The sequence below is a fragment of the Pyrgilauda ruficollis genome, unplaced genomic scaffold, assembly GCF_017590135.1.
Source record: "Pyrgilauda ruficollis isolate IOZ18807 unplaced genomic scaffold, ASM1759013v1 scaffold51, whole genome shotgun sequence".
Classification (NCBI taxonomy): Eukaryota; Metazoa; Chordata; class Aves; order Passeriformes; family Passeridae; genus Pyrgilauda; species Pyrgilauda ruficollis.
This window is the reverse complement of record NW_024526711.1, coordinates 338,556-352,059: the sequence shown is the minus strand read 5'-3', so window position 1 is coordinate 352,059 and position 13,504 is coordinate 338,556. Positions and strand designations below refer to the sequence as shown.

General features: G+C 40.2%; 1 protein-coding gene across 1 annotated transcript in view; it reads right to left on the bottom strand.

Moving 5' to 3' along the window:
• Window positions 1-1,003: 1,003 nt before the first annotated feature.
• Window positions 1,004-13,504, bottom strand: part of SH3BGRL2 (SH3 domain binding glutamate rich protein like 2) — a 36,742-nt gene continuing 24,241 nt past the window's right edge. The window contains exons 3-4 of the mRNA XM_041480356.1: window positions 6,335-6,415; window positions 1,004-5,259 (exon numbers count right to left, since the gene is read on the bottom strand). Of these exons, the coding sequence (XP_041336290.1) occupies window positions 5,245-5,259; window positions 6,335-6,415 (96 nt within the window). The 3' untranslated portion in view covers window positions 1,004-5,244. The remainder of the gene's footprint in view (window positions 5,260-6,334; window positions 6,416-13,504) is intronic.

Here is a 13,504-nt window from a genome sequence, read left to right as displayed (position 1 = left end):
CTTTCTGCTGTCAGTGTGGTCCCCAGCAGACAGGTAGGAGGAATGGCAGTGCCACTGGTTTTCACACAGAGTGCAGGCTGTGATGCAACACGAGCAAAGTGACACAGAACATCACCTCCTCTGCAAACCAAGAGGATCCTGCCCACCCGCGTGGCAAAATCTGTCTGCTTCTACCCACCATGGCATAAGAGCTGAGCTACCACAGCTCTGCTCACTTCAGAGCGGTGCTACTGATCCTGCAGCAGCTCAGATCCCACTGCAGGCGTTTCAGGCTTGCCTATTCCATCTGTACCTCTTCTATGCATCCTGCCTAAAGCAGATGGTGCAGAACCTTGCTCCAGGGTACAGCAAAAGTCACAAATGGAGTTCTCATGGCAGCAACCACAATAGACTGGGCAATTTTTAGACAGGAATGGTAAGGTATTAATAATTATTTACTAGACTGAGAATCAAGGGAAAACTGTAATTATGCAACCTGTACCTTTGGTTAGGCACTTAACTGGTAAAATTTATTAAATTACCTTCTATGGATTGGTAAGTGGATAGGCAAACAAGGAACTCACATTCCTTTCAGACATAAAAAGCAGTGAAGGTTTTAACTCTAGGAACAAAACTTCATTGTGTGAAAACTTCCTGTCGCCAGTGTCCAAGTCACCCCAAAGGATCTGCCCTTTATTTCCAGGTAACCAAAGTATAAAAAATGGAAGACAATATATCATCCCTTTTTTTCTTTACTACTATTTACCTGGGGAGACCCCAAACTAGCAAGTATTCTGGTCACATTGCAATTCCCATGCAGCCACTGGGGTTCAAAGCCAAATAACATCTTACAGAATCAGGCTCACCCATCCCAGGTGAAAAGTTCTGCAGTGCTTCCACCTGCAGAGGCTGCCCAAACCAAAGCACCAGGCTGCCACCAGAGCAAGCCACAGCAAGAATACACTCATGTTTTTTCATTGTTTATTCTAGCACATACAACACAGTGCAAATTTCTTTTTTTTTGAATTGCAGTTTATTAGATGAACACAGTTTAATACATTACGTGTACACAACCTAGGATGCAACATGCTCCCTCCCCTCCCGAGTTACAGAACACTGACGCCGTGAAGGGAACACCCCGTTTGTGACCCCACAGGGATGTTACAGAGGGCTGGGAGTGGAAGCTTTGCACACAGGTAGGTCTACACAGGACAGGATTACACACATGAGGAAGAGGTAAAGACCAGGAAGAAGGGAGTAAGCTGGATCTGCCCTGGCTGAAGGACTGCTCTCAAGAAGATGTTCTCTGTTTTCCCCCGCAAATTCCTTAGGGAGCAGGAGGGTTAAGCATAGGCCATGATGCAGCTGGAGGAAAGCAGTGGTGCATGGTGTCACACGTGTCACTGCCAGCCAAGGGCCCTGTAAGAACCACTGCTCAGGGTGCCAGAGCAAGCTGTGGGCCATTCTGCACTGGTCCTCCACTCGGACTCTCTGTGAAGGGTGCACATATGGGACTCCATCCTCCTCCCACTGTCCATGCCAAGGTGTAGAGAAATCAGTGAATAAGTTACTGCAAACTAACGAGATTTGGCATTTTCCTGGTGACCACCCCACTCCTGCACTCCTGTGAAGGGCCACAAGGCAATTTCAGGGTCCCACTTCGGAATCATGGTATTGCCTGAATAGAACACCTGAAATAAATGGCCTGTTGGTGGAGAAATGTATAGGGAGGGACAACCAAGAAATCCACTGAGAGCTTGGCAGCTACTCTTCCTTTCAGTGAAAGCACTTGGACTGCTAAACATTAGAATCAGACACTATTTTAAAGAAAGTGTAAACATGAATTTATGGGCTTTACTCCAGGTTCACTTCCCTTGGAAAGTTTGATTCTAGACAGTCAACAAAAAGGAAAAGAAAATTAAAAAACAAAGTCACCTAGGAAAAATCAAGAGTTCAGAAGACTCATCAAAAACTGTTTCAGTCTTACAAAGCATGTGCCTTTTGACTCAGGCATCAAAATAAATTTACTGTATTCTTAAAAAATAGCAATATAGAAACTACGCCTTTCTCAGTTCAAAGTTTAAGCACATCTAAGAAGACCCCACAGAAACAGTCCTCTTTCTGGCAAGGCACTATCCAGTAGTGTGTGGCACAAACAAAAACACCTCTATCAAAGCCACTGATACAGTGAATGTGCAAGTGCACATCAGCCCACACAGCAACTTTAGCTAGGTACAAAGATTAAGTTTCACTCACACTGCTCTCCATTTTAAGAAGTGGGGTAGTTATTAGTATTAGCTAGAAATTGGGATCATTTGGTTCTTAAGCATAACTTTATATGCCAAAATCTTAAATAGAATTAAGAATTTCCTATTTCTTTCAGTAAATGTCTCTAGATTCCCCAAACCTTTTAAATTATCTGATAGCTACATTTCATTACTACAAAACTGATTTTAAAAATTCCTGATCATCTTGTGTAACAAACTAGAAGTCTACTTGCTTTAATTACAAAAATAAGGCTGTCATTCAACAGACAAAATTCACATCCAAACATATATACTTTTTTTTTTTTTTTTAAACTAGCTATTTATAATTCAAAAGCACACATTCTAAGGGACTTACACTGCCAATCCATGCAAGCAAGCAGGATATCTTTGGAGCTAGTGTTGTCCTCCATACAACTGACTATGCCCACACACATGCTCTGAAATAAGCCGGGTTTACTTAACAGCTGAAACAAGACTAACTCTCCACTAAACAAGAGCCTTCTATTCTACAATTATCAAAATTCAAAATGAGCTTTGTGAAACTAATTTCATCCCTGGAGAAATCAGTGTGGCTTTTCCTTTCACATCAGTAAGCCTGGGATTTCATCCAGGATTACCCACGTGTATATGCTTACACACTTAGGTAAATTTTTCAAACCTGGGACTTCAGGCAGTTCTCAAAGTTTACAACGTATCAAGTACATGATAAATCCAGGATGGCTTCTCTGCAATCAACTGCAAAATTACGTACATTTATATCTCTATTCATTTACAAAGTTAAATATTTTAACTGAATAGTTATATTGAATGTGGTGAAGTTAACAATGTACAGCTCCACCTCATGTCGTATTCCCTTCCTATAGTGAGGTTCAAGTCTCATGAAAATATGGGATTGGTTACAAGAATGACACAGTAGCTTGACACAAACAACATAATTCTTAATAATGCACGTACACACATCAATGCCCTTTCAGGATTCCTCTAGAAGAAGGTGCTCTGGTAAAGATTTTGACCAGTAAATACTGCCACAGACTTCAAATCTGTGTGTGCTCTTGCTCCATCTAGCTCTTTAGCTCAGCTGAGCAGCCAGGTTTGTTCAATCTGGTGAGAAGCCTAAGAGGTGACCCAATGACAGCCTGCAACTGTCCTGAGGGCTGTTAAAAAAAGAAGGGTGCCAATCTCTTACTGTGAGTGCCAAAAAGACACAGCAAAGGTAACAGCCTCAAATTAAAGCCTAGGAATCAAAGCTGGACTTTAAAAGATAAAGTTTTCACTAGGAAAGCACTGCAGCAATGTCACAGGTTACCTAGATAGTTATGAGATCTTCATCTCTGGCTATTTCTAATGCTCTGCTAGACAAACCCATACCTGTTTCAAGATAGTGTAGTTCTTTGGCCTGATTTTGACAGTGCTGCCTCAAAAGACCTTCAGCTGTCCTTTCCAGCTGACATGGCTGGTATGCCATGATTACTGATGTCAACAGAACATGTGATTTGTTTCACAGTGTTGCTTTTGTTGTGATAGTGCTGCTTTCTGACACTTTTTACAAGTCTGGCTTCCTTCAAACCATCACAGTCTGAGTGATGCTGTGATTGCAAATTAGCTTTTCTACATAGTGGTTGTCTGCCATTTACCCAAAGACATAAGGACATTCACTGTGATGGCACTACCTTGCCAGTATGAAATCACTTTAGTAAAAGCTACATCACAGCATAACTGTTATTTATGTATCAGGATTTGATTCAAAATGCATGATGCAATTTTACTTCTGTCTAGAATGCATTTTGTAATAATTATTGGCAAGTCATGGATCTAAGTTCTGCTGTGTGCATCAGTGCAGTCCCACTGGAATAATCTCCACTTCCTTTACTTATTCCTCAGCTGAACAACCTCTCTGGCCTCAGTTGGCAAAGCACACACTCAGTTTTCTCACTGTCTTCGAGGCACCTCCACGTCACCACATCTGGGGATATAACCAGGACAACAGCTAGGCAAGTTAGGCATGCTCTTGGACCATGGTGGAGTGTTTAACCATCATGGGACTGAAACCTGGCTCTCAAAGTATCCCCCTGACTCTCATGTGGCTTGTGGTGGAGCTGTGTGTTATTGAAGGTAAACTGAAGTTTTGGCAAAATTTCATTTTAAGACAGTCCAACCATAGAGCTCCAACCTTGGGTGTTAAGACTTTCTCATTTAAGAGATAACTTCATATTATCATTAGCTATGAGACCCCTTTAGTTCTTCTGAGCTCCCCAGTATTTCCAACAAGTGTTTTACTGAACATTTCACCTGCATTTGGAAACATGTCAGAATATTTCACTTTGGCACCTCCTTCATGATAGCAACTTGTTTTGAACAGTCAGTTGTGATATGCATCATTAGACAAATCAAGTCTTCATTAACTTCATTAGTTAAGATTAGCAGCCCATGTCTCTTAAAATAACCATGATCTAGAATAAACACCGCAATAAATAAATGCAGAGCAAAAATATGGCAGTTACTGGCTTTGACCGAGAGCTCAAGATTGATGCTTTTTACCTTCTGGATCATAGCCAGCACAAACATCATAATAACCAGCAGCACTTTAACTACCATGATGAGCTCATTTGAACTACAGTAGTGGGAGGAATTAAAGAAGGTAAGGACTATAACTATATAAGAACACCCATGAATGATACAAGCCCTACACTTTCACTCCTTATTCTCAAACACACGTGCCTGTAAGAATATCAGGGTCAATTGCAAAAGCAATCAAAAGACAAAAGTGAAACATCAACAGTGAGCATTTTTACAATGGAAGATGAGTAGCCCACCCTTAATCCTATTTCATATGCATGTTATTAGCTCCACATTATTGGAGAGCACCATCTCATGGCAAGCAGACTATGACTACTGACACGTTTGCTCTATCACAGTGATCCATTAGGGAAGCTGTTATGTGCTGAAGAATAGAGTCACTCATTCAGGAATGTGCTTGTTGGTACTTCATATGGGCTTTCTAGGGTTCTGACTCCTATTGAAAAGAGAAAAAATAAAGAGTATTATTAATTACGATTAACAAAATATTAATGTTATTAATACATTGTCATCTCCCATACCTGTAACCTTTGCATATAAGGTGACCCTGACCCCAGACCACCTAGGAGCTGAGGATGCATCTCTCTGAAGTACCACCAGACTGAAGCAGGAGGTTTATAGAGAGACCTCTCCAGGCCTCCAACACCATATTTTCTAGGAACAGAGCTGCATAAAAACTGCTACTTCAGATTGCATCAGAACATCATCTTTCTCCTAGGACAAGTTCTCCAAATTACAAAGTGAGGCAGGCTGCCAAAATAACCTGCTTCTGTGGTTCTCTGCTGAGGTTCCTTCCTACTGCTGTCCCTCAAGGGGTCCAGAAATAAATGAATTCCTGGCAGAAGAAGAGCTTTATAGATACCCAAGAGCTACCACCCAAGCCTGAAACAGTACTAGTACCAAGTATATCGACAGTATCCAAGGAAAGAAAAATCCTCCCCTCTGTGTCTGATCTACTGCCAAAAGGTGTACCACACATTCTGTTTGAACAAGTGTCCAGACTTCCATATGGCAATAAAATTTCCTCTGCTACACTGCCCTCAACAGAAAGATATTACCTAGCTTTGTCTTTTGACCTCTAGATATGTGTTTGCTAAAACCGAATTAAAAAAAGTTAATATTAGTTCTGACTACTCCAGCATTTCAGCATTAATTAATGCCTAATGAATAAATGCTGAGCCATTATGCCAGGCTTCAGAAAGTCCAGTGATTAAGTTCTGTCTCCTGTTATAATTAAGCCAGTTACTTAGAATTTAGGTTGATAATGTGAAGGAAAATATAATCTTTAAATTTAATTTATCTGCTCTCCCAAATTACTTTCATGTACATGCTTGTTTTCATTTTAAATGCTTTACTTTTCCTTACAACCCTCTCAATTACTTCATTAGCACTAGGTATGGATCACAGCAGGGATGCATCCAAACACAGAGCCTCATCCCACACAGGGATCAAAGAAAATTCAATCTCAACATCTCAAGAATTCCATGGAAAGTCTGCAATACTACACTGACCTTTGATGTCAAAGTAGGTTTCAGTCCAAGAAAGGAGAATACAGTGTTGCTCTCCTTTGATTCAAAAAAGCCATCATAATCCTGGATAATTAAAAGAAGAAAAGATGAGTCAACATTTGCATCCCTATTTTCCTTATTGACATTACCACACCCTGTATTAGAATAAAGAGTGACGTGTAGTAATGCTCAGAAAAATATTGATACTTACCCCTATTCTCCTACCCAAACCTAAAACCTAAAATGCAATGATATCACAAACTACAGGGACAAAGGAAAACACATAAATTCTCTAACTTCAACATCTCTCACTACTTTGAAAGGAAAGTATAAGCATCAAAAGTACTTGCATCAAAAGAAACTCCATTGTGGGTATATTTTCAAGGTATTTAAGTGCAGAATTTCTCCTAGAACCTTTATGGTGCCCTAGATGAAGACGCTTTACCAGCATTTCAGCAATTGTATACTGCTCTATCAGTGTGAACTGGGATAGCAGTGTGCAGTTGCATAATTATTCAAACAGCCTCAGCCTCCCCAAAAACACAACCACAGCTGCACAAGGGCAGTTTCTCAGCCTGATCCTCTATTCTAAAAGCATCTGTGAAAGACACCAAAAGGCCAGCAGGAGTGTATAATGGTCCTCAGCCCTCAGATATATTAGCTGACATAAGCAGAAAGAGTAAACTTCTTAAGATGTCCTTTTGTTGTTGTCTTCATAAAACATGGCATATGCTAACTTAGGAATTAATAAAAATTTACAATTAATTGCCAGAAAGTAAATCCAAGTAAAGCAGGCAAATCAACTAAACCATGGTGTAAACTGAAAGATTACTGAAAGGATTCCCAACAGTGCCATGGATTAAAAAGGAACAATGTAATCACTGAATACCTAGAGGAGTAGTAAGTAATGCTGAAGCTCTGCAGAAGGATGTTTTATTAAGCCCTTAACCTCTAAGAATGGGACTTCAAAAGCCGCATGGACATATTAAACCTTAAAAAGGTCTGTTCTGACTCTTCTAAGGCAGATAAAAACCCATGAGGGACACAGGCTGCTTAAGCAACACGCGAGAAGACAGCCTGTGATCTACCTGAGAAATAACCTTCATTTGCTCCACGGGGCCCATCGACAAGTGACTCACACTGTCTGGGGCTGAAGGTAGGGCAGCCATGGATGAGTACAGCCCACACTGGGAAGGACCCTTTCTTTACCATCAGGACAGGCCTGAATTGCCTGAAGATGCCCATTACAGCCCTCTCCACCAGCAGGAAGCTGTTGCGGCAGAGACCTTTTTGGGTCCCTGCCAGGAATATTCTCCCTCCTAAGCACCACAGGCAGTCTTCACTAACCCCCAGACACTTCTTTGTCTCAACAGTTTGTCCAAGGAAGGTTCTGTGTTTGTTCAGGTGAGTCATCATCTCTCAGCACTGTTTTCAAATGCTGGTATTCTCCTGAAGATTCTTAATCCCAGTACTTCAATTAGCTCAAGAAGTATCACTACTCTAAGACCATGGGTTTTTCACTCTTTGTTAATAAACTGGTAAGAAAAACAGAGCAGAGAAGGACTCAGAAATGGAAAATAATGTCATAAGAAGAAAGGCTGCACTTGTGGCTCTGACAATGACTGACACTCAGCTAATCCACCAACACCATCTGTGTAACCTAACCTCTGTAAAGTAATTTAATACTTAATAATAAAAAGCTGTCTTCAAGTACTAGTTATCATTTTACTTCCAGAATTATTAAGTCCTGATTAGTATGTTTTTTCCCACATTTTTACTCATTAACAAACCTGGATTCACCTACTGAAAAAATTGTGAAGGTTAAATGGTGAGCAAAGTATATGTTTGAAAGAGCACAAAACCCAGTGGATTGATTCATTTTAAAAGGACCTGAATATTTAAGAACCACAAGAGATTATCCACCAGAAGCAATCTCCCTGATGTTTTGAAATATCTGCATTGCAAAACATATTTAAATCCTACTGACACTTACTTTCATGGGTAGTGGGGGAGAAGAAGCATCATGCTTTTAGACAAAGTAGAAGTAAATTTTAAATAGGAGAATTTTCCTAGTGATGTCTGCAATTACAATCTATGATCTCAAAATATTCAAATGCGAAACAAAAAATGTTACAAAAATGCATAATTATCCTGTAAAATTTTTAAGAAATCACTTTAGCACAGTAGTTTCTTAAGAGATTATTGAGAAGTATGATCTCAATGACTCAGTGGTTGTGTCATGAGTGGTAGGAGTTCAAAGTGGGCATCCCTGGCTTTTCCTGTAACACAGACGAGATAAAGGATTCTCCAAAAACACCCTGCCTTTGATCTTACCATTAGAAGGAGAGGAAGTCTGTGCAGATTTGGGCCATGTGTAAAGACACTAAATCCATGGGTGAGGACATAAAAATTCTAATCTCAATAAAGGACATCACACTGCTACCAGCAGTAGATGCGGAGGCTGAAGAAGGAAAACAACACAAGCTCAGTGAAAATGAGAATTTCATACCCAGGCAGGAGCTTAATTCACTGGTGACCCAAGGGGTTCCATTTGGAAAAACCCTGTGGACATCCTGCCTCCCACAGAGAAAGGACACCACCATTCACTGGTTTTGGCAAAGCAGAAGTTCCCTTTTTCTGCACCATGCTTCAGCACTGGCAGCAAGTTACTACAACCCTCTTACCACTGCCCCAGGCAGCTCTACCCAGGGAGTGCTGTAGCTTTGCTGGGGTCAGTGGAGCAGTGCTGTCCTGCCCCTGTGCACAGAAGTGGCTCCCATTGTCAATGGGAGGCCCTCAGACAGCAGCAGTTAACTTAAAAATATACAAGTAGGACAAACTGCTACCCACTGCCTCACTTCAAGAGGCAACTATGTGTACAAATATATTTTTGACTGTAGCATTTAAAATTATGAAACTTGGTGCTTTCCAGAGCTGCTAATCACACTTCATTAATGTATAGAGTTCTGGCAACATCAGTAGCTGATCAAAACTGACTAAAAACTGAGTACTAAAACCAGTAGGACATGGAGACAGTGCACATGAATCATCAGCAATGCAGAGATGTTCAATCCCTCTGGAGAAGTTGAAAAGCCAAAAATACAGATGATAAATCCCACGACTGAGGGTATGAAACATTACCAAGAAAGACAAATGCCAGTTAGGATGAAAAAATATATCTCAGGATGGTTTAAAGGGATAAAGAAGGGACAGGAGGATAAAGAAGGTAAGTAAAAAGCTATTTCAAGGCAGAAGGGGCTTTTCAACAGGATAACAACTAGCTGACTGCTTTAGGCATGGTTCCTCGCCCTTAAAGTTGGTGGCAGGTCCATCACCCACCAGGTAACCTGAGCAGGACACAGCCTCTCTTTTAACACCACAACAGTTACAGCATTCGATGCACTCAATGAGCTGCTAGGGAGTGGATTAGCTGACCTAATAAGCTCTTGCTTTTTTGAAAATAAACTGAAGCCACTGTAGGTGAGCTGCTTGCCTGTAGCTCACCTATAAACAAGAAAAATCTTGTTGGCCTTGTGTGGCCCGAAGCTCTGCTTTGGTCTCCCAGCTCCTGCTGAGTGACTCCAAACTGGGATAGACACAAACTGTGGCTGCAAAGGTCTTCAGGACCAAAGTTACCCCAGAGGGTAAGAGAAGGAAGGCTAGGAAAGCTGTGAAGCTCACTGTGGTGGCACGATGCTCGGCACTAGATGTGTTAGTGGACACATGGAATGCACTTCCAGAGCATACTAAAGATGCTAAAGGTTTCCACCAGAAGGATCAAGTTCATGAAAGAAAAATGTAGTAAGAATTACTAAATATGTTAAAGTGACATTTATTTCAGAAAAATAACTAGAGACAAGGAAAATACTCGACCATTTTATGTCTTGACTTGTTTGTGGCATTTCCTAGGCTTATGGCCACTGCTGGGACAAAAGTGGGCTTGATGGACCTTCAGTCTCACAAATGGAAGGCCATTTATGCTAATCTTAAGGTGCATCATACACTAAGTTTTAAAATGATCATAGAATCAGAAAATCAGAAAATTACTTGGGCTGGAAGGGACCTCAAAGATCATCTAGCTCCAAGCCCCAGTAATCAGCAAGGCCATGTGATGTTGTCTGTTAAGTATGATGGTAAAGGGAAAAAAAAGAAGCCAAAACACAGAACAACTCAAGCCTCCAAGCCTCACACTTCCACAGCTTTGTTTCTAAAATTTGAATCTTTGTGACTTATCCTGGAAATAAAAGATGCTGTAGCTGCTTTGCACCTCTTTAAAAACAGATTAATCAAAGGGAGGAGAACTTTGTTAATGTCTACATTATGCAGTAATCCCAAAGACCATCCACTGCCCAAATGCTACAAAAAACTAACACCAGCTTTGAGACACTGGATAAGCATTCAGGAAATCTGACACAATCATTCAGGAAATCTGACACAAATGTCTTAGGTTCTTCTGGCCTTCATGTGCGTTTTATGGCAATTTACTCCAGTAGGAAAACCATTGGTCCTTGGGAATTCTCTCCTCTTTAGAAATCCCTCTTCCAGGGTGGGTTCCAGGGTAGGTTCTTCTCTCAACAGCAATGGCCAAGTTCACAAAGCTCAAACTGGCTACAGCATTAGCTGTATCCCAGCTGTGATGATCACTAGACCTTAAGTGTGATGTATTCCTTAAGTGTGATGTATTCCTGGAAACCAGATCACTGCAGTAATGTAATTACAGACACTGCCATAATTAATTTGGCTCAGGATTTTGTTAAGCAGGTACACTCAGGATTGTTTAAATAAACACTGTCACTGCTGGGAGAAACTATTTACTGCACACCCAAGTTTAAATTTGCAGTACTGCAGATCAGCATAAATAATTATTTGGGCTTCAAGGAACGTAGCAGAAATGTGAAGACATTGGATCAAAGTAAAACACTAACACAAAGTAGATTTATAGTTAGCAATTTTACCTTCACTAATGCACTGAAATTAGAACATTACATCTAATGAACTTTCAAAGCCAGCAACTGTGAATAGAAGTTTTTCCAGCAAGTTTCTTTAAATAAGCAAGTTGGTTTTGTTGCTGTTTGCTTTTAGTTGGCAACAAGAGTGAGCTCGTTAAACATCTCAGGCAAATCTTTATTGCTTACCACACCAAGAAGCAGAAAAACAAGAAACCCACCCAAATGTAGCTTGCATAGCTTTTCCTAAAATTTTTTAAAGTGCATTGATTACTGGACAACACTTACTGATTACTCCGTTGGCATGCTGTTCAAATGTATTTCTCTTTGTCAATATTTTTAACATAAGATTATGATCTCTCTGTTCTTATAAAAGGGGCGACATAATTGTTCCTTCAAGTAATAGTGAGGAACTCCTAATTTAAACACATTGAATCAGCACTCTGCTACTGACTGAGTTAATACTGTATGCCATTGAAAATGAGCTGTTAACATCCTCCCTGAAAAGGGCAGTTCAGTTCTCCAGAACAGATGACATTCATTTACTGATCTGATTAGGATTACAATGGAAAACTCTAATGCAGCACAGCTTTCCTTGGAGAATGTGTGAGTCTCTTTTAATATTACATAAATATACAAATAAAAGAAGATCTTGTCTGTACAACATAGAACAAGCTAAACATGACAGTTTTCATTACCTAACCTTCTGATAAGATCTCTGCACAGGATTTTTAAAGAGCTTATAAAATTGACTCTGCAAAGCAACTTGTTACTCCTCTACTAAAGGCCAGATGTTTATTTTGGTAATCTGTCTAGTTGTAGCCGTCCAGTAACAAAGGCTTTAATAAAAGGGAGCAGATGTCAGCCACAGCTCTATTGTTTGGACAGTACAGGACAAACTCAGGCTGATGCGATGTTTGCCATTCATGCAGCAACGGTGCCAGGGTACACAGACATCAACTGTCTAAGAACTGATATCCTTCACCTCCAAGGCAGGGAGTCCACATCCAGCAGCAGGGAGTCTACATCCAGCAGGACTTCCCTCAGACAAGCACTGAAGACCTCAAATCCAGTGCCTAGGGCCTACCTGGAGTAGGGGAATAATCAGGGGAGTTAGTGGCAGAATCCGAAAGTACTATGGAGATGGTAAGAGCTGTCACCTTCACCTTTTGTGCACCTTCCAGCTCACTGTGTCTTTTCACAAATTGTTTGGATAAGAATATTGCCAAATCAGACACAACAGGAATTTGAGAAAGGGAGAGATGGAAATACCAGGGAGTTAAGTATGGTAGTCAGCCTGTTACATGAGGTAATGACTAAAAGACACAAAATGTTGCACAGTAGCTCTGCATGCACATATTTTAACTTGGACCCAAGTGGAACACTAGTGGACTAAATTACTTATTTCATCCTGGCTGTTCTCTGACAACAGCCATGGCCTTTTCTAGATATTGTTCCAAAATACTGCTTCATCTGTATTCTGTGCAGTACTGTGTGACTTCAAAGTATTCCTGCCACTCATATATAATTTATCCTCTATTTTAGAACTCGCCTTTTAAAAAGACTTTAGTTAAAGTAGTCCAACATCTTCAATAATAAAACCTGTTTTTTCAAGAAAGTATGGTACAATAGGAAGTTTCTGTTCCATGGAAAGGAAAATTAGGATCCCAAACAAAATTTTTTAATAATTATGTCACACTTGCTGGTAAGTTTTGCATAATATCAGTGTAATAAATATAAACATGAAAAAGAAATGTGCAGTATTTTCTACTATATCCTGTAAAAGTAACAATTCTAATTTTGCACCAGTCCCTTTTAAGTGTTCTAAAATACATAAGCACCCCACATTATTATATTTAGGAAATAAAAAAAGTCTGCAGAGTAAGGTATCTCCAGAGACATCTTTGATACCTATCATTTTTATATGAAGGGATCATTTACAAAACACCTGCTACTTCACTTTGAAACAGCTGAAGTTTATTTAGTCCAAATAAAAACTGTTGTGCTCAACAGGATTGCATTCTCTCCACTACAGGGTAAACAGCGACACTATTATACATTACTGAAATGAGTCCTGACTTCTCTGAGGAAAATAAAATTATTGGATTATTTATTTTTACTTAGTTGCTGAGCTTCTATTTTTTAAGCCGTGACACTGGGCAAACTGGCTACTCTAGACTTCGCCTCTGGTACCACATTTCCCTTTATAAAGTACATATTACACAGA